Source organism: Varroa jacobsoni, unplaced genomic scaffold (assembly GCF_002532875.2).
Source record: "Varroa jacobsoni isolate VJ856 unplaced genomic scaffold, vjacob_1.0 scaffold_328, whole genome shotgun sequence".
Lineage (NCBI taxonomy): Eukaryota > Metazoa > Arthropoda > Arachnida > Mesostigmata > Varroidae > Varroa > Varroa jacobsoni.
The window spans coordinates 169,617-194,984 of record NW_019213230.1 but is presented as its reverse complement, the minus strand read 5'-3'; the positions used below and the strand labels follow the sequence as shown (position 1 = coordinate 194,984).

The 25,368-nt window shown below is 38.4% G+C and overlaps 1 protein-coding gene, 1 long non-coding RNA gene and 1 pseudogene across 2 annotated transcripts; 2 read left to right on the top strand and 1 right to left on the bottom strand.

Annotated features, from left to right (window-relative positions):
* Nucleotides 1-3,211: 3,211 nt before the first annotated feature.
* On the bottom strand, nucleotides 3,212-13,730 carry LOC111259389 (uncharacterized). Its single transcript, XR_002679615.2, has 5 exons — nucleotides 13,598-13,730; nucleotides 12,482-12,747; nucleotides 8,950-9,740; nucleotides 6,281-6,420; nucleotides 3,212-3,759 (listed from the first exon to the last, which is right to left on the bottom strand). It is a non-coding gene; the product is annotated as an uncharacterized LOC111259389 (long non-coding RNA).
* LOC147753642 (uncharacterized) lies at nucleotides 3,752-4,983 on the top strand (annotated as a pseudogene).
* On the top strand, nucleotides 7,329-25,079 carry LOC111259387 (sialin). The gene is made up of 10 exons (XM_022831357.2): nucleotides 7,329-7,616; nucleotides 9,699-9,764; nucleotides 16,553-16,737; nucleotides 17,753-17,983; nucleotides 19,712-19,889; nucleotides 20,395-20,531; nucleotides 20,759-20,899; nucleotides 21,243-21,421; nucleotides 22,135-22,330; nucleotides 22,522-25,079. Exons 1-10 carry the CDS (start codon nucleotides 7,466-7,468, stop codon nucleotides 22,669-22,671), a joined length of 1,614 nt encoding a protein of 537 aa, XP_022687092.1. The 5' UTR covers nucleotides 7,329-7,465; the 3' UTR covers nucleotides 22,672-25,079.
* The last annotated feature ends 289 nt before the right edge of the window (nucleotides 25,080-25,368 follow it).

The following is a 25,368-nucleotide window of genomic DNA, read 5'->3' as shown; positions in this document are numbered from 1 at the left end:
GCTGAGGACGGTCCCTTCTACTACTTCTGGTTTCCCTTTTCAATGCAGTAACCGCTCAGGGCACTAAGCAAGTGGTAACAAAAGGCACGACGACAATCTTCATCGTGTCAGCTGCTACCGCAAGAATCAAGCGAACGTAACTCACACCATTAAATACCTTTTGCGAAACGTTTACTTCCATTCTTGATGTAAACACAATATGGAGCTTTCCAATTGAAAACTGCCATCACAAAGTTGCCGAGTTAATCCTTTAGATGAATTTATTACGGAGTTGCGACTTTTAATAGCTTTAAATTAATCTATAATAACAAAAACAATGGCTATTCAGTGGTAGATCTTCATTGCTACGAGCAGATGCTCACAATTATAATTATGTTCGTTGTGGTGGCGTGGTGTTTTACGATAGTATTATAAATGGCATATTGTGGGAGCGACTTGTAGTGTTTTTCTGATCTGATCGAATATCCGATCCAATGGACCTACATCAAACGTTGCTATGTAGATAGAATAGTTACGGTAAATCTTTGTCAGGGGCTTATAGTGGAGAACGGATGCCACATTCATAAGTAAGTAATTTTTGGCTGAGTCTGAGTTCCAGGACCTGCTCGAAATTTTTTGTCCCTAAAGTCACACAGCAAACACAACAAAACTGATCATCTTTCCATTTTTATGGTGAATATAGGAAACAAAGATAGAAATTACTTAATTATGATGTTCGATACACGTGCATGCATATTACAAATATAACTACACGCAATGACTATATGTACGGAGACGAGACGATTCTGGGATCTCACTCCTCTGTGTTTAAGTATCTGCTACCTTCCCCATCCCATCGGCAATAGTTTTTCACAGGCTTGTAAGACGTTCCTAGCTTCAGAAGAGTTTAGTAAGATCCTTGAGTATAGAGTACCATATGTCGGCTTATTCTATTTTTTTCGAAGGCTTCGACAAGTTATCAATTATCGCATGTAAAACAAAGGAGAGACAGTCTATAGAGACAGAAGTTACTTTAGTAGATTTCATCTATGCAGGCAAATTTTTAATATAAAATAAACACTATTAATACTGCATTGTTCTAGCCCAAATAAAACATTTCCTGCTTTCTTCTAAATGCATGCTCATTGATATTATCATCTGATTCTAAACGGCTCAGCCTCAATCAGCGATCAGTTTCACTTTCAGCGATTTATAGGGGTCCATATAGAAGCCGCGCCGCCGTGCTAAATATCAAAAATCTATATTATGAGTTTAAAATTGTGCTCGTTTCTCTTCATTAGGTTAGCAGATAGAAGAATATTCATTGTATTCAGATATATTATGTTTATGTATATTTGTACTATGTAAATTGTCTAAATTGTGGGCTACCAGTAGTGTAATCCATTTGGCATCGAACTATTATATTTCATTGTGGTAGCAGAGGGTGTGCAAAAGCAAATAGATGAAATATCCTAGGACAAGTGTAGGACTTCGAATTCACTTAGCAGTTATACGTTCTGCGCATTGCACCATCTCATACAAGCTAACTTTCTAGGTAGGATGCCGTGATTTTTTTGATTTCTGCTCAAATGCCCGATGTATTTTATTTCGTCAAATAATCTCAGCTCCTACGTAACGTGGTTTGCGGAAATTTTAAATGTAAGCGATTAGAAAACGTGTTACACGTCTTAATTGAAATCTACAAAGGAGAGAAACAACGCATATGGTAAGCTGAACTTGAATAATTGATAGATATTGTGGTGGGGACTGGAAAAGCTAGGGACCTTACAGTCCCCAATTCGTGGTGTCAGATCTGCATTATACCAATAGATGAGGTATATTACTCATATTTTGTCTGAGGCCTACCAATATTGACCATATAGTATTATCAATCAGCTCCAGAGCTCACATTCCATTGCACCATAAACTTATGAAACCTATTTGATTTTCATCTCTCTCGACTTGCAACAACTTTTAACTTACTTTGAAGTTGTCCCATTGTCCAACGTCAAGTGTTTCTTCTCGACTGCCTATAGCAAGCTTGACAGGCGGAGCAAATCGTTGGCAGGATTAGTTAGGTTGATTTATGAGATTACATATTATTTTGGATGATTTTTTCCCTTAATTTCGTTAATAATACTTAATTGCCTATCATGGTTGATCATCATCAAGATTCTTAGCTGCAACCTATTTGATGTGTTTTACTTCTGTTATATTGTTGCGTAATGGTAGACAAAACAATGGTTGTAGTTGTAAGATGGCATTCCTCATTAGAAAAGCTGTCCTGGCAAGAATGTATGATGCTATCGACGCAGTAGGAAACAGTTTATATTCCCCAGTGAGCTTTGGAAATGATATGACGACAAGAGTATACCCAGAAAACGGGTGTCGGTATTTGAAAATGTTTTCTCAAGTAAACTGAAGTATTTTTACAGAAGCAAAGACTTACTCCTAGTTATCAATACGTTGCACACCTTTACCCATATATCCAGCTATATAGAAGCGAGTCTAAAATGAAGTTCCGCTATCTCACGCACGCCTTACGCACGTATTTAGCTAACAGTGTAATTGTATATATTGTAACCTACTATTGCCTTAAACTCGAGTACGCCCATTATAACAACAAAACATTTAATCCGTTCATCGCCGAAACAAGGTAGAGTGTAATAATATAGATTGTATGATAAGACGCCAGTTTCACCATGTTTAGCACATGCTAGCAAAAGTTAGCTTTATTTTGTCGAAGCAGGTAAAATGATTTTGTAGTTAATAACAATAAATGGACCAAGCTTCACTGTCGGCATATCTTTCATGCAAATATACTATTTATTATTCGATAATGCCTGCTTGAAAAGTTGCTATACCACGCGGGTAAATTTCGAATCTTATTTTCTGATTCAATGACACACGCGCGTATGCATGAGTTGTCAAAATGTACTAAAATAGAAACAAGGATAATGGCTTCTCTATTGACACTGCCATGCGCAACGTCAATTCGGATTGTACACGCTAAAAAGCTTTGATGTATCGTTTTAACAAACACATTCGAATTAGGCTTTCAGAGAGATTTTCTAGTTGATGAAGCTAAGTATAGCTAGTGTTATAATAATTATCTGAAAATTCTACTACCGCGGACTCCTTTCTTTCGAATCCGCGGTTCTAAATAATCATAGATCTATTTAGACGGAATAAAGTTAATGTTTTTCTCGTATCCCAGCTCACATAAGCGGATTGTACATGTGTCTGAATGCCATTCTTAGAATATTCAAAATGCATAGGTTTATAGATCGATAACGTACCGTAGTATTTAATGATCTGCAAATTTTATTACTACCATTTTATTTTTTTTGCTCTCATTTAATATTAGAATAAATATCAGCCTTTACCTAAGGTAACAATTGACTCGCGGTGGTTATAGTCTACGAATATTTGAACGGTTTCGTGCCACGTTGGGACGTTACGTAAGTTTCTGTCGACCGAAGTCTAGCTGATAATGCAGCATGTGGTAAACATGGTTGCTCGGGCAAGCCCTATACACTCTGCCTAGCCAAGCGGCCGCTAGATGTGATTCGATTTCCGGCAAATACGTCCGGTCGCCTCTGCCCGATCGTGCCCCGACCTTGTCCTATCTTTACTATACCCCTCAAAGCAACATAGTCAATGGAAGCAAAGCCAGCTGCCAGTTAGTTGCGCACTGAACGCATCTCGAGAAGGGTCCTCCCAGGTCATCTGCCGCCGACAGTCTTGGCAAGTGATATCTGTCTGCCGTAGCGCAGCGTCCTGTGAAATTACATGAACACAAACTAACTCGTCATAACTAAGTAATCAGTGTACGTATTGTAAACCCTTGCGGATACCTTATTAAGCTTACTAGCATCCGGTCTCAGCGTCAAAAAAAACCGAACAGCAACAGCATGCAGATCTTCGTTAAGTCGATCGACGGACAGACGATCTCGTGTGAGGTCGAGGAAGGCTCTTCGTTCGACAAGCTCATGTTACGCCTCGAGTCTATCACACAAGTACCGGTCGATCATATGCGTCTGTCATGGGGCATCTATATCTATGAGAGGGCTTCGCTCCTTGTGTCAGTCCTGGCTGGAAAAACACTTTCGCTGAACGCTAGACTGAAGGCTGGTGGTTTGGGACGCATAAAGCTGGCCCCGGGCCTCCGTACTCTGGCAGAGAAGTACAACGTCAACAAGAAGGTCTGTCGGAAATGCTACGCTCGTCTACCGCCGAAGGCACACAACTGCCGAAAACGCAAGTGTGGACACAGCAACGATCTTCGCCATAAAAAAAAGCTCGCTGAATTGACGTAAAAAAATGAACGTGTAACATAAGATAAATATGCTGAACGGGATAAACCATCGTGCTGCTTTCTCTGTTGTGCCTAACAGAACGAAATGACAATGTGATCATCGCTAGTTGCGACTTCGTTTACTATACGTTCGTAGCCTCTAAATAGTACAACATTTAGCATTTGAGGTGTTATGAATTTTATTCTGGACATCAGCCATCACTCTGGAGTTAGTTTTCCATTGTTTCCGGCTCGATTCAAGCCAACGTCAGCGCGCATAATGGTTCATGGCAGTAAACGAGACGAATCAAAATAGCAAAAATTCGCTCTTAAGTTGCGTTATCATTATTTTATTGATTAACTTCCTGTCTCATTCATTCGTGTTCTATAAAAAAAAAAAGCGAGATGTTTAATTTCTGTCGTCTATGATGTAACAAGCTCACAGATATTTAGAAAATAGTACATTGTATTGTTGAATATAACTTCATTAGTAAATTTTAAATGCTAAAGTGTTCAATACCTATGTTATATCAGATAAGACTGTATAGCAGACAAGATGTATATCATCGTTGGAATCATTTTTATGTCAAAAAAAAAACTGAATAGGGCGATCAGAAATATAATAACGCAATTCAGGGCCATAATACTTTAACGTATTTACACGTTGCGACGAAATCATAATAAATACCTATCTTATATCAAGCTTATCAGCCCCGTTATTATTACTATTATTGAGCTTGTTGAATAATTATTATTACCGTTGTTATTTTTTCAAAGATTCTATTGAACCCGACTGTAGATTTATAAATAAAGTTATATATGGCATTTATTATTCTAGATTTTATTGAGGCATTTTCTTTATAAATTCAAACACCACCTATTTTGAAGTTCAACTCAACGGAAACATAAAGATTTCGTACTGACGTTTAAAACACCTATGCTTCCGAACCAGCGCACAATATATTCTATATAGCACATTCGCTAAAAAAAAAAAGAATATACATAGTCATATATGTACCATAGTTACCAAGGAGAAGTAGATGTCAACAGGAACAGGTCTTAACAATTATTCTAGTATGCTTTGTTTCTATAGCTTTACGTTCAGTGCTTCCATTATGCACTGCTTCAGATGGTCATTAAACGTCGTGTATCCACATCCGATCTCAAAGCTGAATGCATGTTTTGAGTTTTTAGATTCAGACGGCTGGCCCCCTTTACTACAAAATGAGCTATGTGTGTGCCCGGTTTCAGGCACCCGGCTCCATCCCTAACTGTAGTGGACAAGCCTGTACCGTTGTACTGGAGTTGTACTAGACGACGACTCGTTGCGTCCGTAGGGTTTGCACAGCTGGCATTTTAGACAACTTGACAACGAAAGACGTTTCTGTCCCTGATTCAGTTTGTAAATTTTCTTGGAAAGACCTGACCTGATATAGATTAATTAATCGCTGGAGGTTTTAGTTGTATTATCGGTGTACTTCGGCAACTCGGAAGCTCGAGTCCTTACTTACGAAAGGCTTTAGTGCGTTTACACAATCGACGTATGTAGTGTTTGTGTCAGTTACTAAACGGAAGGCATTTGCTTCAGCTATTCGGATATACGTAACACCTTTCGCAAATAGTAAACTCGATGCAGTAGTTATCGTCCCTATATGTAGCATGGCGTCGTAGATAAAACGCCCGTAGGGTAACGGCATACCGGGCTGTTAGACAATTCCCCTTGTTCCACTGCACAGGTTACCGACTTTCTGAAGTATCTAGACAGAATTAGGACCAATTGTATGCTTGGAGGGTAATCGAGCGTCCCTGAGCGGTACCAATGGACAAAGAATAATATCTGAATAGAGTGTAGAGAGGAATATGCCGATGTACTCACTGAGTCAATAGCTTATACCTATATTATAGAGAAACTTGTTTCTATATGTTCACGTTTGCCATAGAATTATAGAAGAAACTCTCTAGGATATTTGCTTAATGTAACGAACTATACGATTAAATACTTACATATGAAATAATTGTCTGACTATAACCATCTGTCGACGCTGATCTTGGTCAACTAGTGTGCAACTATGAATGATATACAGCGTATGGACGTGTTATCGACACTGGCACAATCCAATGCTGGCATAGTCGCAGATGATTGCCTGCAAAACGACGGGAGTACGCATTTCAGTAGAAATGATGATTTCGTAAACACGTTCGACTCATCTGTATCAAACGCTATCAGCATCGAAAAATATAGATGTTATAGCTAGTGCTTTTTTTGTTAGGATTTTGTAGATGGGCTATCACTGAAGTTACTACTCCATATGGTTCGTTCCGGTGGTGCTAATCCGATATTGGTCGTTCGGCAATATCTTCTTCCGGTAGAACTATTGGTTCGTGAGGTGTTTTTTAAATATATATAACTCCATTCTGCAAATGGGTCGAAAGTGCTCCGCTGCATGGTGGATGTCCGTTGTCTCTCTAAATGGATCTACTGACATTTCAAATGAAATGCCGATTCCTCAGTTTGCTAAAGCGAGCGATACAATTGAGGTACGCGAATCAATCAGCCAATCAGGAACACCCGCAGAACGATTACAGTGGTTTCAGTTCTATCTAGCAGAAACCATGCTGTTCATGAATCGTGTACGAGACGAAAGATAACAAACTGTCCAGCCAAAAACAGGCTTGCGCAGGCTTCAAAGGCCTTCTTTAGCAATCTAGGCGTATTCAATAAAACTTCTTTTTCGTTGTGATGGTTGAGGATTAAAGTACTATGCGCAAATTAGACCCTACTGCTGAAGTATTTGTCTGATACCGTTGAACTCTTATCCAATAAGCACGACTTGCCTCAAACGATGTGTGGCCAACTTTTTTCGCCCGTCTTTATGATCTACTTGGGCTACTAAAATGGGCTAGAATTTAAAGAGGACGCAGAACCCCTAAACTGATAAGGTAACTAGCTGACTCGACATAAGCGATTAACCGATGCATGGGATGGAGAGGTTGATCCCGGCTTATCTTGAGCGAGCATTATATACTTCCTTTGCAGGAGCGGTGTGCTATCCAAACAATTACTCCTTTGACCGCGGACATTTGATCTAATTTGTTTGAAATGGTGATCGAGTGGCCAAGTACCTAAAGAAGTCGTTAAATATTTGGTTAGTCCTGAATACGGAGGATGTCTTACTAGAGTCAGACAAAATGAACAGGACCGTGCAGAACCTATATGTAACAAAAATGCAAACCCCGATAATAGAATTTGGCGACCCGAGGCAATCTCCAAACTCTAATTCAGACCCTGAACTTTTAAGTCTGACAGAGAGAAGCCGCGTTGAGGAACGAGACAAATGTGGTAAGTCGCTAATTCCTTTTCATTCATATTAACATTGCTTAGATATGCTGCTTGAAGGAGTGGGCACAACCGACCGTTATCTAGTGATTTTTAAAAATTATGTAAACATATATTCAGAGTGAGCAAATAGCAAAAATCTCCTGATAATGGAGAACCTTTCTCTCACTTCTTTTAAAGTAACAAAAGATACGTATGATATTATTGAAACAAAAGGGGAATACTAATTCTCTTGTTCTATGTCGTAGATAAAAGCCGGTACAACCATTTGAATGACCATAGCCGTTGGATTTAAACAATATGCTGATACTATGATCTTAAAGCATTCTAAACATTTAGCAGTGGTTTTAAGGGGTGCCTGTTAGAAATATGTTTTAAAGTTAAATCTGCTCTGTGTTACAATTTACGCTATTTCACTGTCTTTAAGGGGCTTTTTTGAAAACTGTCTAAATGCGATTGCCTCACCCTAGAATATCTGGCTTATGTATTCGTTAAATGTCGGATTTAAAATTTTCTATTTAACTTAGTAACTTTTTAACTTTGTCAACAAAAATTGGCTTGTCGGCTTCAAATGCAACAGCATGCGATAATTTTCAGATGTACAAAGAAATTTTCAATTTTTTAGGAGTCAGATCCGAATTTTGAATATTTGCCCTTTGTATTCAACATGATTAAATATATCATTGGAAAACGGTTAAAGCGTTTTTGTGCAAAAGGATCTAAGTCAACTGTTACTGAAATAGAGAAAAGTTCCCTTATACGAACAATAAACCATCGAGTCGCTTGCTTTTTTTTGCATTGGAATTACTAATGCACTCGAAGCGCATCTTTGGCTGAATTGAGTAAACCTTGCTTTTAGAATTTCTATGGATGTATGAAAACAGGTTTAGAACTTCTAGCACGAAAAGTTCTAAACCTGTTTTCGGTTAGATGTTCTTTAGCCAACTCTTATAGTTCTTATATTGTGAACCTTCCAAAGCACACTGTCAGATTGGCGACGTCATGAACAGTACTACATATAATAAGCCACTACAATTCCCGCTCAAGTTTTTTTCGCGAAAAGCCTTTTTCTTATCGACTATAATTATCTTCTACACACAGAATCAATTAAATGCCTTGCGGAATTCAGCGTTAAGTTATTGATCAGAGCACCTTTTACCTGACCTATCTCGTGATTTCGAACGTCGGGCTTATGCAATAAACACACAGAATACAATCTGCCATACGCTTGAGAATTGCCTAAAAGCGAAGGGCATATCATCGTTTCATGATGACATGGCGTTGAATCGTCTAGATTATAGCCCCAATTCTACTTTCTCAGCTTAATACAAAATACCTTTACGCGTTTAGTCGATAAGCTATTAGGTGGTAATAGATGACACATTTACTTTGATGTCTACTTCGAAATTTCTGTCACTTTTATTCGCAGCCACGACACTTATATACTGCACCGTTTTCTGAACAATACAGACAAATATTCTTTTGTAACGTATTTATAATGTTGGCCTATGATAGAAGCACTAGAGCAGATATTGCCTGTACAAGCCTTACTACCGATAGCGACATATGTTGCTGCGGTTTTCGTCCTGTTCGCGTGGCCTGTAGCGACCCCTACAAACATCTGAGTGTCGGTGAGCCTTGTGAGTGTCCGCACACCTGAAAACGGCCGTGCTCACGGTGCGGTCGCCCGACGTTAACTAGCGTTGATTGTTCTACTTACTGCTGGCTCACAAGTGTACGATTTCATCGCCGTAAAGGCGAAGAGTGAGTGGCAGCACCGTGTCCACCTCGCCGAAGACGATACCTGCATTGAAGTATAAATCAATGACCGCGGCGCGGGCTGAAGTCGGCCAAAGATCTATTTTCTCAGATGATCAGCATGCGCAGTTAGGCAAACAGGCAATGTTGAAGGTTTCATGGATACATGAGATATGGAAGTGATGGTGCTCTTAGCTTATCACCGGTAATGTTTCTACGAGACAAAGCTGAATTGTTCTTGGTAGTGCTGGCATTACGTCTGTAGATAAAAACGGATACATTTTGATTCTTCTGTGTATTCGTTTTCCGTCCGTTGTCAACATGTAGCAGAGGCTCGAGACGCTCTCGGCATGAGCGATAACCAAACGTCTAAAATCCCAGAAACCAAAACGGGTGAGTTCTTATTCTAACGAAGTCTAGTTATTTATTTATACCGAGTAGACTCAGATACATTTCCTCGAAAATACTAACTATAATATACTAAATAGATTGTGGATAGATCGATGTTTCAATTAAGACAGGTCATTTATTATGTCATGACTCAGTGTACGACATCAGAGATTTATCTTACCTTCGCATTTAGCTTAATATTCGCCTTTTCGCTCGACCCTGGACAACTTTGGACATTTTTTTTCAAAGATCTCTTATTGTTTTTTTGTCATATTTTATCTTATTGTATCCTTTTTATTTTTTTTTTTTGCTTTTTTTTAATCCTAGAATACCATTTAATACCGTGCTGCATTTATTATATATATATATATATTACAGTATTTTCAAATCATTTAGAAAAATAAAGATTTTGTTGCAAAATGAATAGAATGTTATCTGTGAAGATTTTTTGTAAAAGGCAAATCGGAACCCCGTAATTATATTACACAGCACTATGGGAGGGCTTTAGATGAACTTAATCCGTCTATGTATTTCATTTAGTACGATATAGAACTATTGAATGATATGTTGAAGCAGACGAAAAGAGATAATCGGTTCCGTTGCTGAAGTTTCTCATACCAAACGAGCCCCTAAACTGGTCTTCAAAAATCAACATATCGGAGAACCTATATTCATTATATGGGTCCTAGACTGGCCTCGTTTGTCTCCTCACAACCATGGTACTGCTGTTAGAATCCTATCCTTAGCTTAACATCTGCCGCTTACATTCATTCAGCTCAGGCTTTGCTATTTTAGGGCCATTGAGGGTATCCTATTTTGAAAGTCCGTCATAGAAACATAAGGTTAGTCAACGGTTTCAGTCGATTACTTAAAATATACTTATTTGCTTTAACAATAAAGTGATAATGTTATGACTGACGCAGATATGTGTAGGTATTGAATGTTTTGACTTACTTCGATTTAAACATACGTTTCCATTTTTATCGACAGGCTTAACGTCACCTTTGAAAAACTAAAGATAATGCTGAATTACTTTTTTTTTAAGACCTTGTGTATTGTTATCGAAACCCATGATGCTTTTAACTTTTACAAAGCACTCATGAGAGATCACCTAAAGCCTCAATGTGGTCAAATCTTGCCAAAACTCGAAAACAAAGAAAAATACTCTTCGTGCTATTGAATCTCGCTATCTGCTCCTTTTAGATGACAGATTTAAAGTCCATGACACAATATTTCGATTACATCGAATGGTAGCTTTGGTATAGTGAAATGCAATAATCTGCAAGGCCATTTACTTACTGGGTACATGGAATCGTTTAGCTCGATCTAGAGCTTTATGTCGTTATCTACTATACCAAACAAAGTAAATGTGGCAAAAAGTTAATGACTGAATTGAAAAAAGTTAGCTCAAATATCGTCCAGTATCGTTGAACTATCGTTTCTCAAATATCTAGTTGTTCGAAACTTAATTCCTCTACTTGTATCGCTGAATTGAGCTATCTATTATCACTGCTGGTGGCAGTCACGTGTACTTTTATTCCAATTTTGAAATTTGGTCGGTATTTACATATGTATATGCATTAAAATAACTTGTAATATATTGTTGACAAAAAAAAACTATCGATTTACCACTGAGCGTATGCGCTTGGCATCATTATGATATCTAAATACATTCATGCGGCAATCGATCACTTACTTAAGTGGCTGAATTACTACGTAGTACATATTCCGCATTGTCTTAGCCTCCTAATATATAGTTCGAAGTTACTAGACGAAACATCCGAAGTGATGAATCAATCATAAACTACAGTTCCTGTTTAGTTACGGGCCAGCTGCGGCCACCGGAACCGTAAAGGTGGCCGCCTGAGGGTTTATCCAGGTCATCACTTCGCTGGGATGCCCTGTCTTCCTGTTAGTTGATCCGGAATCTCACAGCTAGCGGCCAGAATTGATGATGAGTGCCTCAGTTTACCCGAACACTACATACGATTGTGCTCGCAATAACGGTGACTCATATGGTCTTACATTCAACTAGTTCAAATGTTCGGGCTGCTTTAACCGATACAGATTTATTGTAACTATGTACAGATTTATTATTGTAAACGAACTAATTATCGGTAAAAGCTGAATTGTATTTTTGCAGCAGAAATATCCATTGATATCAGAATCTAGATTGCAGAACGTTATTAAGTTTAGCCCTAATTATTTTTTGCAGTCCTAAGAAGCGTATCAAGGTAACACTTCCGTCTGATAGAAAATGATTGTCGTCCGCTTTATTGGTTTGACGTTGTCCTTTTTAGCTAGAGCTACTGTTCCAAGAAATCATGTAGTTATAACACAACAATTTTCCAGCGGTCTTAAATCTTTCGTTGAACAGGCATTTACAGTCAACTGGTAATGCAACGAGCGAATAATCATGCATGAAAAACTGTATTTTTGTTCAGTTAGAAAGATTTCTTCAGATCTCCACTACCTCTACCTGATTCATATAACCTATATGCATGTTCCAGGCATATATGGGTGCCATATAATATAGGGTTTTTCCAGTCCTACTACGGCTGTGTCCACAAGCCAATAAAGTCGACAAATGTGACAACGTAGTCATTGCTGTCATTCTTGTATTCCTTTTCTGCCCATAGGCAGACACAGCCTGCAGATACAAATACACGAGGTATGCTTTCTGCTGTATTATTCATGCACTTTGTGGAAAAAGAACTCACCAGTAGCTCTGGGTCTTGATTTTCAATTTCTTTCAGTTTACACACTTACTTCTTCCCATTCATTCTCTTCTTCTTGACGCCCGGCAGTTCGCCCACTAAAAACCAATAAACCAGCGTATGTGCTGTGTACCTTTCTATTCGATACACTTTTACGTAATAGTTCACCGATGATCGTTCCGGGGGCGTCCGTGCCGTTACGTATCCTAGGTTCTCATTGGCCAGAGCTCGTCGTTCAGGCCAGGCCTTCTTCTATCCAGACGTTTGTGCTAAGAAATCCACACAACATTTGGAAACATTAGAACTTAGATGTTCGCTGTAAAACGTCACAGAAAGCAATATAGATAGTAGTTGTCCCAAATGATAATCGCCAATGGGAATCGGTTTCTTTCCGAATTTTATTTAAAACTGGATAGATTTCGCAGGCAGTGCATAGTCATAAGGTGATGTTTGCATAACTGTCCCCCACGTCACACACAACCCATTGCGACACCAGTGGAATACTACCCGTTGCTGAGCGACTCGGTGGCGTCTGTTCCGGCGTGAAAAGACCTATTTAACCCATATAGTTAGACGTACCCCCAGCCGTTGATACGCCGCAATGGGAATGATAAAATAGGATCTAACAGGTGCTGCGTGTTTCATAGAATAGTTGCTTGTTATAAGATTACGACATGAAGATTTCTTCAATGAAAATAAGTATTTAGTTATATCTATCGTTTGTTTATCACAGATGCTGTTGGAGTTGATAGTTTATAGAACAAAACATGGATAAATCTTATGTTGTGAGTTTAAGTTCAAGTAAAAACTATGTTGCGGAAGATTCTCTTAATGAATGGCTCAATTTGAATATTGGTATTGAAGAAATTGCTATGTTTTAGTCTTCTGGAAATATTTATTCTTCGAAATATGCCCATGTTGTACTTCTCTGCAAAGGCACTAACTTTTATAGGAATACATGTCAGCGGCAGGCAAAGTAGCACGTCGATTCTCAAAAAAGGAGTTCCAGACTACAACCATTGACCATGCCCCACACTCTAATTATCTGTTAAAATGAGATATATTCATGGAGCAAACGAAGTAGTTTTCCTTTTACGATGTAATTAAGAAGAAACATACCAGTTGTTGTCGAATATGATGATTCAAAGCATTATGAAGCGTCACATATCGCTTTCAGCCGCGCTGGGGAAGATTCTCACGCGACACCCTGTAGTCGAAGGTACTGCAAATAGACGAAATGATCGCAGATCAGGTGTTTGGGACCAACGAAGTAACAATGTCGATAAAAGACTTGTGTTCTGCCCAATCGAATTGGCTCTTCATGTTGTCTCGAAGGTCACCCTCTTCTTTGCGTCATAAAGTCGATTTGCATTTAATCAGAACGAACCAGTTTTTCTATGTGAAGAAGAATGAGTTTTGTCTGTAAATATCTGGGTACTCTACTCGCATAATTTTTGAGGTGTAATGCATATACATATATATCTGTTTCTATTCGTATTTGTTCAAATATGCGATCTATATCATGGTAAAATTCAAAAGCGGTTTCTCAGATCCTATTTAAACTACGTATGTTTGGCGTAAAAATGGCGGCAGATTTAATTAACGTAGGCGAGCATTTTTTTAAGTAGTAATCGGTCTATATTAATCTCGTCTATAGAATCTCTGCTCTTTTCCTAATTGAGGTGCATATATGTACGTCATAAAGAGCGGGCCAGTGTGTTTACATGACAGTTTATATGACAGGGAGATACCAATACAAAATATAGCGTCGGTATACCGTATCCTTTCGTCCAGGGTCATCAATTTTAGGCTTTCTTAGTAGCTTTGACGTGTGAAAGCTACTATTTAATAAGGATCGCGTTATTCGTAGTAGTTCTAATGTCTATTCTGTGAAATAGGCCCCCTAAGCAATCAATGGAAACGATCATCTCTGGAAGACGGTTGAATTTATCAGATTCGGCACAAGTGGGTAATCAGTACTTTGTTGGATAAAGGCTTGTTTCTGTGTCGAAAAATAAGGAAATGGCTTTGTTGGTGAATATAATAGCTACTGAAAAACGACGATATGGAGCCGACAATCGGTCTAGGAACTGATCCGTGCTGACTAGCCATGACCAGAATGTTTATGTGGATCAGTTCCTGTTAACTGAACGATTGGTCCATAAGAATTAACTACGTATATTTAGAAAGCACGATAGGACCTGTGAAGGGCTGGTGCCGTAAGCTAAAGGACGAAAAATATTTACAGCTAACAAATAAGATTTTTTCTAAAAAGTTTTTTATATCCGGTTCTATGCTGACGAGATTTGGATGAGCGATGAATTAACATAAATTTAGAAGTCCCGCTAATTAGGGACCGTAAAACATTGTTGTTATTGGTGAAGTGAATGAACGATTTCATAGTTGGCCATGATAGCGTAGTAAAATATTCCAAAAGTGGAGTTTTTTTTAGCTTTCGGCAATATTTGACTATTCTATACAAATGTTTTATTGAGCTGAAGGTCTCAGGACCTTCGGATTGAACATTATTATAGGAGCCGTGAAGTGTGCACGCTTGGTCTCGTAGCCATGTAATTTTAGACGCACGGCCGTTTGCCTATTTTTGCCACTCGAAGGTGCACCGCCGTTCGTAACTTTAACAATGGTAACCTTTTTTTTTGTAAGTTCTGTGGTGCGAGCGTTCTGTGCCTATTCTCTTGGGTTTTACCAAGGATAGATTTGTTCTGTTTATGGGCAAATGAGCAGTTTATAAAGTTGAAGTTTTTCTTCGTCGATAAAAATGCCGATGAACAAATTCAAAGTTTTTATTGTTCACAAATCATAATAATAGACGGTCATGACTTGTGCAAATTATGACGGGACTTTCGATAGGAGATGAACTCATCAATACGACAACAAAGTGAGTGCTAGAGGGAGATGTGTACCTGCCTCTTGTGCGCAGGTACACTTCTTTTGCTCACTTTCTATTGCTAATAATACCGACAACTGAAGTACGAGCCGGTGCGCAGATCAGTGTTGGGTTACCTAATACTAGTTTAACTGCCCAATGAAGATTCGAAGCCGATCCTGAGTCATGAGTGCCGCAACAGTTATTTAAGTGTCTATTACAGCATTGTCACAGTACATCATATCGCATCTTATACGATTGTCGTTTCTATTTCTCTTAATACCACACTGCGATAATTTATCAACCAGTCAGGCCATACATAAAATAGCCATCTATTATAATTAATATAATGTTTGTTATACGTGCATTAGTCCAATTAAGATAAGATGAACGGCATCACATGAGCTTAGACCGGTAACCGGGTGCCTGAGGCGGACAGCCTGTAATTATTCGATTTACTCAGATAAGTAGCAGCAGTCACCTTTACATTGAGATGCGCGACGCCAGAAATTAATTGTAAATAAGGCAAGGCTGTGAGGATGAAATGTTGCATTCTGAAGGAGATCGGAGAAGCGTAATTAGAGGAGAACTGGTGGAGATTTAAATTAAAGATTTCTGAAATTAAAGCTATGACCTTCCGGGGAGTGCTTTGTCACTTTTTTTTTCTACCACTTATGATACTCAACCGGTATTGACATTTTTTTTCTATTGAAAGGTTTTAGGGACCAATTCTTTTTTGCTTGTTGATACTTTCTGCGGAAGTAATTTTACAAATCTAGCCGAGATTAGTAATAGGTTGGTACTATCTGTACGACATTTGAATATACAGACGATTGTGTGATTATGACCAAATCGAGTATTTCTTTAGTGTTATATAAGTACATAAATAATTGACTACTTTTTAAATACACATCAGTCGCTTCTTAACTTATGACACATAAACTTAAGGCACAGTTATGCAAACAACTACGACAGCTGTTACGAGTTGCCGATACCCGCTTAGCTTTCGATGTGAGAAGCAATAGAGTGACTAGTGCGTGGTAACCATTCATACACATCAATATTTATATTTTTAAACCATAAACATGTTGAAGAAACGAATGTAATGTGTTGTGATGTAGTAACCTTGTACCATAGGAGTTATATAAATCTGGATTTGTTCCTAAACGATTTGCCGGTGCTTGCAGGTCTTTTGCGGCACCGATATGTCATCTGTCTTCTGGTGTTCACCGGATTGGCACTGGCGTATTCAATGCGAATCAACATGTCGGTCGCAATCATCCAAATGGTCGGCTCAAAAGGCAAAAACGTTTCTAGCGCAGACGATGGAACATGTCCGCCTTCAGGAAATATTAGTGTTGCCCCGAAGCCGGTATACTAATTATCTATTAAACTTGCAAGTAGTGAGGACATCAATAAAATATAACTCGTTATATCAATTTCTAACTAAACAAATTTATTTTCATAATAAAGGTTAGACCCTTACAAGCGAATCGGGCGGATCTTGAAATTGAACTACACGCTACTAGCAGATTAAATTTGACTGATAACTACCTTAGTCCTTCAGATCTTCGTGAGTGAAAGCCAACTGAGTTTACTCTACAAGGAACACGTTAAAAAGAAAAAACATATTTAAACATATTTCAGTTTTACAATCAACGCTCAGTTGTGAAGCTTTTGTCCTTTGCAGGTCACAGTACTGCGGAAATTTATCCGAGATTAATGAATAGGCAAGTAGGTCTTGAGCGAGAGCACAATACGTGAATCGAGTAAACATGTCCAGAACGGAGATGACTGGACGTGGGACCCGAAAAACAAATAACGCATTACCGCAACTGAAGACCTTTCACAAGCAGAGTTTGAAGTCTAAGAGTCCTGTTAGCCAAAATTAACAAAATTTTAACCATTTATCGAAAACTGCAAGAACCTGATTGAGTAAGGGAAGATTCAACCCGTTTTCCTCCCAATCTAAGTCCGTGTGATTATAGAGCTTTCCAAACAGCACTAGTGGGCAAGCATATCCCACTACATATTTACTTTGAGAACCCATAAATAGCTAAATTACATATGGGAACTCGAATAATACATATATGGCTATCTGGAGGCTGCCAGAGCACTGGGACATATTTTGAAAAAAGGAGAGTACCTTTAACACCTATATAAAATCCTCATTCAAGCCCAAATGGTTTATTGATATGGAAATCCGCCGGATTCGCTTGTAACAACTTAATGTAACTTGAAAACTCTAACAAGTTATTCAAAAAATGATGGTCTTGTAAATACTTTATAACGCTAATCATAAGAATTAAAGGAAGGTTCTGGAGAATATGTCATGATCACCCAGAACCTATGGTCGTTGTTAATAGTAGAATTCCTATGTCCTACAGGGCGAATTCATATGGCCCAAGCTCGAACAAAAAATTGTGGAGAATGCATTCTTTGTTGGATACACCAGCACTCAGGTACTCGGCGGAATTATGGCAGATAAGTATTCCATTAAATGGGTATTCGGTTACGGCATCTTTCTCACGTCAGTGTTCACATTGATCACACATTGGGTTGCCCGATGGAGCATCTACGGTCTCATCGCTCTGCGTGCTATTGAAGGCATTACAGAGGTGAGCAATTCTAAAAGTATTGCATTTTTTTCTATAGAGAAGAATAGAAAATTGGGCGGAAACTGGGCTGCACGACTAAAGTATTCACTGCCTTCACAACACCTGAGCTTAAGGTGTTTTAGGTGATCTGTAGCCTATCGTCTTTATTTTTAGCAAGGGGAAATCTCAGAAGCATCACTATTAGACATTTCTGTAAAATTATATTTGGTTTTGGTCTCGAGCAAACCTTATTAGCTCTTTATATGACAGCATTGTCCTTAGCTTGCATAAAAAAGAAGTGCGTCTTTTTAAAGCGGATAAAGAAGCTATTCATCCTTTATGGAACGCAGTGCACCGGTTGAAAGCGTGTTACGCACCAATATCTTTTCTGAGGACGCATTTTCCTCTCTCGCGTAACTCTCGCATTTCCGGTTTTCAAAAATATTGTAGCAAAAAATGGGTGGCAAAAAATTATTACGAGCCCATATAAAAACTATTGTTGACTTATTACGAGCTACACAAGATGATGACTTAAATTTCCGATTTTCGTATTGTGTCGACACGCAAGACCAAGCCGTGACATTATTGCTGGTCGCCGTATCCTATTTAGAAGCTTGACTATTATGCCCCAGGTTGTAGCTTTCTCCCAAAGCCTAAAGGCTGAAAGTATCACACTCTATAGCGTTTCTGCAAGGGCTCACCCGTTGGAATTAAACCCAGGTCCAATATTAAGCAAAAAGGCAATGGCTGTTCTGCTAGCTTTAACTGCTGCATATTCGGTGTGCTTGCGATCAAAGCCAGCCAGGAATATCCGTCAGTGCGTAATTTCCTTAGTTTCCAGGGCGCCGCTTTTAAGAATTATAGACAACGAGTGCTTAGCCATTAACATCGTAATTGAGGAAACCCCAATGTACTGTGAGATCCTATGCACGTTATCACAGGTGCAAAAATCATCTCTACTATCAAAGCCTGAGGACCTCCTGCAGCAACAGGATATTCTCTTCTGGTATAATTTACTCTTGATACGAGGCGATTAGCCTCCCTGATGGATCTGTATGCCTGGAAATCTCTTGGAAACTTAAGATTTTAAATTAAGGGCCAGACATCCCCCTATCTACTGTGCGGGAAGAAATCTGCGTTAAAGGGTTTTTGGTAGCGCCATATTCAGATTGAGATCCTTTTTGAGAGAAAGCGTCCTAAAATTATTTTAATTTCCTCCGGTGTAATATAATATAATAGTAATAGAATCAAATTTCGGTAATATCGTTGATATCGGAATGGTCTGGGGTGTAATCTTTTGGAAAAGAGGGCTCGTATCGGTACAACTGAAATGTCCGGGGGTAAAATCATTTTTTGGAAGCATTTCGACAATCTCATTTCACTTAGCCCTTGCATTTTCCAAGTTATTTTTTAGATTTTCTAGATTATTTTTCTCTTTGGAATCATTTACTTTGTCCTTTACAAGGTTCGGTAGCGCAACACCTTAGACAAAATTGTGACCATCGTTAAGCAAAGCAAGGGTTGGATGGAAACCTTACTTTTTGTTCTATCGTATTTAGCCACGTGCGGTGATAATGAATATTCAATTCAATATTTTCCTATTCGATTGTATTATCATTCACACAAGAGTATGTATGGAAGGTCTGTGCGATCTATTTTTTGCTGCGCATAAAAAATCAACAATTTATCGTTTAACTGAATATTTTTTATTCATATTTACATGGATGTACGTCGGCTGTCTTATGCTAGGGTGTGACCTTTCCGTCGGTATTCTGCCTGATGGCTCGATGGTCTCCTGTTCAGGAACGTACGACCATGGTAAATCTCTGTATAATCGGATCGAACATAGGAACGGTTATTACACTGCCGATGGCGGCTGCGCTCTGTCAATCATCACTGGGCTGGCCTGCTGCCTTCTACATTCCCGGTAAAGACCCACTTGATCTTGTAGAGTTCCCACGATGTTCTTAATATTCACTTTGCACCGAGAGATTTTCTAACTTGTGCTTCTGGTAAATTTGTGTAAACGCTTGTACAAGGCATCAGGGATTAAATATATCTGAGCCTAGACTCCTAGATTACTCCTAGAGCTGAGCTTAGATTACGTCAAACCGTGGATGCTTTCGATAAGGTTTAACTCCTCTTCTTTTAGATCTCTATACGCAGCGATTATTTAGTAATGTAACAATATAACTGTTAGCATTACAATTGGGGTAGGACAAACCAATCAATGGGACGCCAAAAGAGTCAACAAAAATGTTTGTAACAGATAGCTTAAAACGTGTGTTGCGTCTTGCGAGTAACACAAGTACACTCAAAATGTATCAGTAGCAGTAATAAACTGTTCGTAAACTGAAAGCGGTTGTATTTTTGTTTTTGCCGTGATCTGTCACGACGTTCCATTGATCTCGAACGGTGGTTTAACCAACCAGGTGCACTGGGTGTTGTCTGGTCAGTCGTGTGGTATATCTGCGCGACATCCCAGCCGGAGAATCATCGCTGGATCTCAGACGAAGAGCGAAGGTATATTATTCAAAACCGAGGCATAACACACTCACCCGCACGAAAGGTAACTAATTATGTATACAAAGAGCGATAATAAATCAGTGATGTTGTCCATAATTGAAATCGCATGTCCGCTACATAGCATTGAAAATGGTTTCCTGTAAATTATATTAATCTAACCATGCACCTAAACAACATATACAGTATAAAATCTATAAATTTTTCGCTTGCCTTCACTTTAAAGTGTTAATTGCGGCGCGTCATCTTGAAATTATCTACCGTTTCTTTCAGATCCCATGGCTGACCATAATCACCTCGAAGCCCGTTTGGCTGTTTGCAACGGCTCGGTTCTGTACCTCCCTTACCCTCTATTTGTTTTTGACGCAGATGCCTATATTTATCGATACGATCTTCCATATCTCAATGACAAAGGTATAGATACAGCAGATTCCGGTATATTACATATTAAACGTACATCCACTGTTTATGTAATTACTGAAGGCGGTCTATGAGAGAAAGAACAGATATAACCACGTTGCGATGCATTTAATGGTCGTAAAGGTTTGAAACCTGGATTTAAATACTGTGGGATGGTTCGCCTTTCAAGCATACGTCCCTTATTATCTACTGGTTGTACCAAATTAGCTCAATAGCTTGACAAGGCCTTGTTACTTCTGATACAGATAAAGTTTTTCGGTTGTCTTCTTAATACAAATTCAGCTCCTCCGTTTATCAATACGATAATAAATATACTAATCAGTTTCTTTCATTTCAGAACGGAGCTCTGAATGCATTATTCTTTGTTTGTTACGCATGTGTGGCTTTCTCCAGTGGTGCGGTATCTGATCGTCTTATTCAATCAAACATTATGACCCGAACCAATATTAGGAAGTTGTTTGAATGCGCGTCAGCTGTCATCTCCGGTGTCATGCTGCTTCTAGTCACGAGAATTGGGTTTGTTAATTAATGTGTAATAAATAGGTGCCACAATGAGCCAACAGACATTTTCGTAGATGCAATACTCAGCGGTGTAGTCGAACTTATGGGAAGAAATAACGTATCTTGATAGCATTCTCTGACCTAGGTCTTTAGAATCAAATGCTTCCAATACTCTAAACTATTTTTTTATCAATAATAACTAATATGATTTCATATTATATAGTTTCATAAACCGCTAGTAATATGTTATGTGTTCAAAAGAAATTGAATGGATTCCGAGTGTTCAAAAAGTATTATTAGTAAAAAACGGAGATTCCTAGAAAGTGATATTTTTTTGGGGTTCTTGTATTTGCGGGGATGTTCCCTTTATTATTTACTTGTGATTTACGTCGATATTTGAATATCCGACTAAAGGAAAAGCAAAATACCCTCAGCAGGAAACAAGATTTTTCGTCCACTCGACTTCATTACATTTCGAACATATTGCATTTGCCGATGACATTTATCAAGGTATGAAATTATAGCGAAGAAATTTAGCCATAGAGCGTTAGAAATTACGTACTGTAGAAAGATGTCGTGCAAAATAAAACCGTTGTCGCTACTTTTTTGTCATGTGTAGTTTTTAGTAATGTAAATCATCATATAGTCAAGTTGAATATATTTTTCGCCTACCATGTGCGCAAACAACGCGTTAATAATCATTTATCGATCTCTCTTTCTTCGTCCAGCTGCAACTGGAATCTGGTAGCAATAATTCTTTGTTGCTCAATCACGAGCTTGGCTCTAAGTGGGGGTGGTAATGCGGCAATGGCCCTCGATTTAGCGCCGGATCTCGCAGGGTCTGTGATGGGCTTTGGCAACACGATTGGAAATTGCAGTGGTATCGTGGCTCCTCTCTTGGTCGGCGTCATGACAAGTCAAAATGTAAGTTAAACCTAAGAGCGATTAAAAAAGCATATTCCGCAGCCATTTTTCTGTAGACTATAATTGAAATAATAATAATAGTGCTACGCCAACGTCATCATGTTTGTTTGTTGTCTATTAAATGTATATCATAAAAATGTTTACGACTCACTTATGCTCGTAAACATTAACATGTCCATTTCATTATTCAGGCAACCTATGCCCAATACAATAATGTGTTCTACACAACGGCAACCATTAGCTTTGTGGGAGCGATCACTTTTGCAATGTTCGCTACTGCCGAGGAGCAGCCCTGGTCAAAGACCAAGAGCGAAGAAGCGCGCTCTGTGGCAGACCAGTAAGATGTTCTAAGGACCAACACATAAGACGGACACCGAAAATGTTACGACTAACTCGAAGATGACTCTTTAACTTGAGGACAATCATCAATGCCAAAGATGACGTAATGATCCTAGGAGAAATTACAAAAAGTGCGGCGCAAAATGTGATCGAGGAAAGACGTTGTTATTTTAATATTCAATGTAAAGAAAGAACGGAGAACTTTCTTGCTGTTTTGTATTGATGTGTGGTATGTCACACATGTTGATATATCAAATTCACAACCATTTGTTCCGTAAAAAGGCACTAAGCTGGATCATGTGGAAAATTTTTCAGACAGTTTGGAGTGATAGATTTAAATTGGTGAATCTGTGAGCATAACTCAGGCCCGCAAAGTTCATTGAAATCAGTCAACTGTCAACTGATCTTACTACGCTTTTGCCTTTTTCCACGTCTGGCAAGAAGTGTACGCTCCAACCCAACGGTCTTCTATGGTCAAGACCATAGCTTCAATTGCTACAGTGAACGACTATGTTTAGCAACTAAAAAACAAGTTGATCGAATAGTGTTGAATCTTCATGCTCACAACTGATTCTAGTCAGCCTTATATAAACTATCTCTGTAGAACGATCGCAGACAGCGGGCCCCAGACATAATTGTATTAATCACAGAAATTAATCATACACAAAACATATTCTTTAAGAAACAATTAGCTGAAGATATTTTCAGGCATTTGACAAACTTTATGGGTATCTATAGTATCGAAAGACTAAGGTAATGGAAGGTAAATGGATATTTAGCTTTATCGTTAAATTTAGATTCATAGTTGTGATTCAATACATCTGTGACCAAATCGAATATCGCCAAAGCCCTACGTTAGCTTAGCTTGAGCACTGCTTCAGTATGGTCCATATAAAACATATAGTTTTCGTACGGAGCAATCGAACCCACTTCCGCTTCTGGTTACTAAGCCAGCCGCTGTGGCAAAAAACTGCGTGTGTGTAATAAGTGACCTGTGGGCTTCATAGCGGCATATTGCATTTTATCTTTTAAAAACTAACTTAGTTAGGCAAGAATAACCAAATTTTTACTGACAAAGGTGGCACCACGTGTAACAGCCGCTACAACAACCTACGTAAGAAAAGCACAACGACAGGGCTATTGGTTTAACAAGAGTGAGCATAGATGGAGCGACCAGTCCGAATCTATTCGTCTTATTTAACATCAGAAAAGGATCTTGGGCCTTGCTTGCAATCGATTGTAATGTCGTAATGCCCTCTCGATTAAATCCTATTTTACAAGTTACGAGTGTGAACTAGTCAGAACAGTGACAAGGAACGAAGCCTGTAGTAGAACGACGATGTTGTCTATCGTTTGCTGTAGTACTGACTACCCGGCAAATGTCATAATGAAGTCTTATGCGCGTACCTGTACTTTACAATCCCATCTGAGTAATCTATTATGTATATGCAGTACTCCGCTCTAATTAAAAATTTGTTTTAAAAAGTGGCAAAAACTGATAAATTTTAGAGCTCAAGGAACAGCTAAGTTAGCCATCTTGAACGATTTGAATATGCTGTTTGATGGATTTCAAGCAGTGGGAAAATGTGGCACTCAGATATGCTATAAAAAGGAAAAAAAATATATATATATATATAGATAAACACTCGCTTGTTTAGAAGTTAGCTTTGCACAGATCTATAATAAACACGATCTATTGAGCTACTCGGATATTAGTAACTTAAACATTATTTAACCTTATTATATATACAACATTAAATTTATAGGAGAAGATTTGTACAATCGATATATGTAACGTTTTACCTTGTTGTTAAACGTATTAATTAAACGTGTTATCTTTGTGAAAAAATTGAAGTGTATATTTTTTTTAGAGACTACATATGTGAAACCATATTGTAGTATTGAAGTTAGAAGTCGAAGAAGAAGATTGTGGCAGGAGGACAAAGATATTACAGCTGTAAAACTTCAACACCGTCTCAATAGTTGTCTTCTTGAAATTATTGATTCTTACACATTTTTTTATAGAAAGAACGAGTTCAATTTGGAGAAGCCCGAAAATACTTTCACTAAAAATGATGCAGCTGACATTCGACTGCAAGGAGCTTCTCCAATGTAAGAAGAATTGTCACTCTGAAAAAAAACTAGCTAGTACGTAAAAAGTTAAACTACATGTTTATTTTATTAATAATAATAATCTGATTCTATGTATATATTCTACATAACACGCTGACACACCTATGTGTGCTACTTGTGTTTTAACGCATAAGTGTATGAAGTGATTTCAAGACATTAGTTTTCACCGCATTCCTTATAAAGTAAGCGTAAGTTACACGTAAAAAAGTGTGAAAACAAATTTTCCACAAGATGTATATTATACAAGTGATAAAATACTGTATTGCAATATTAAAAATGACAATGTTTTGATTCGAAGATAATAATGCTATTCAACGGTTTGGCAAACAGCATATATGCCGACAAAAATTTTAACGTAAGCTTCGTCTACCTACCCGATTATCTGTGAATTGCAAAAACTATTCAAGTTAAAAAAAGTGTACAGATAGACAACTTGCACCTTTCGAAGTCAAATCTAGACCATCTAGTCAGCTTTGTGATTTAGTAGATGTCCTCGCATTCGATGAGGTATCAGACTGCTGACGCAGTCTAATCGTGGAGGAAGCACCATTAGATAGCCTTGATAG

What these genes read in the sequence shown, in the direction of transcription:
- LOC111259387 (XM_022831357.2), top strand. Translation starts at nt 7,466, where the DNA reads ATGAACAGGACCGTGCAGAACCTATATGTAACAAAAATGCAAACCCCG. An exon ending in CTATTGAAGGCATTACAGAG is followed by an intron (nt 17,984 to 19,711) that starts GTGAGCAATTCT and finishes GTCTTATGCTAG; the next exon opens with GGTGTGACCTTTCCGTCGGT. An exon ending in GCGTCATGACAAGTCAAAAT is followed by an intron (nt 22,331 to 22,521) that starts GTAAGTTAAACC and finishes TTCATTATTCAG; the next exon opens with GCAACCTATGCCCAATACAA.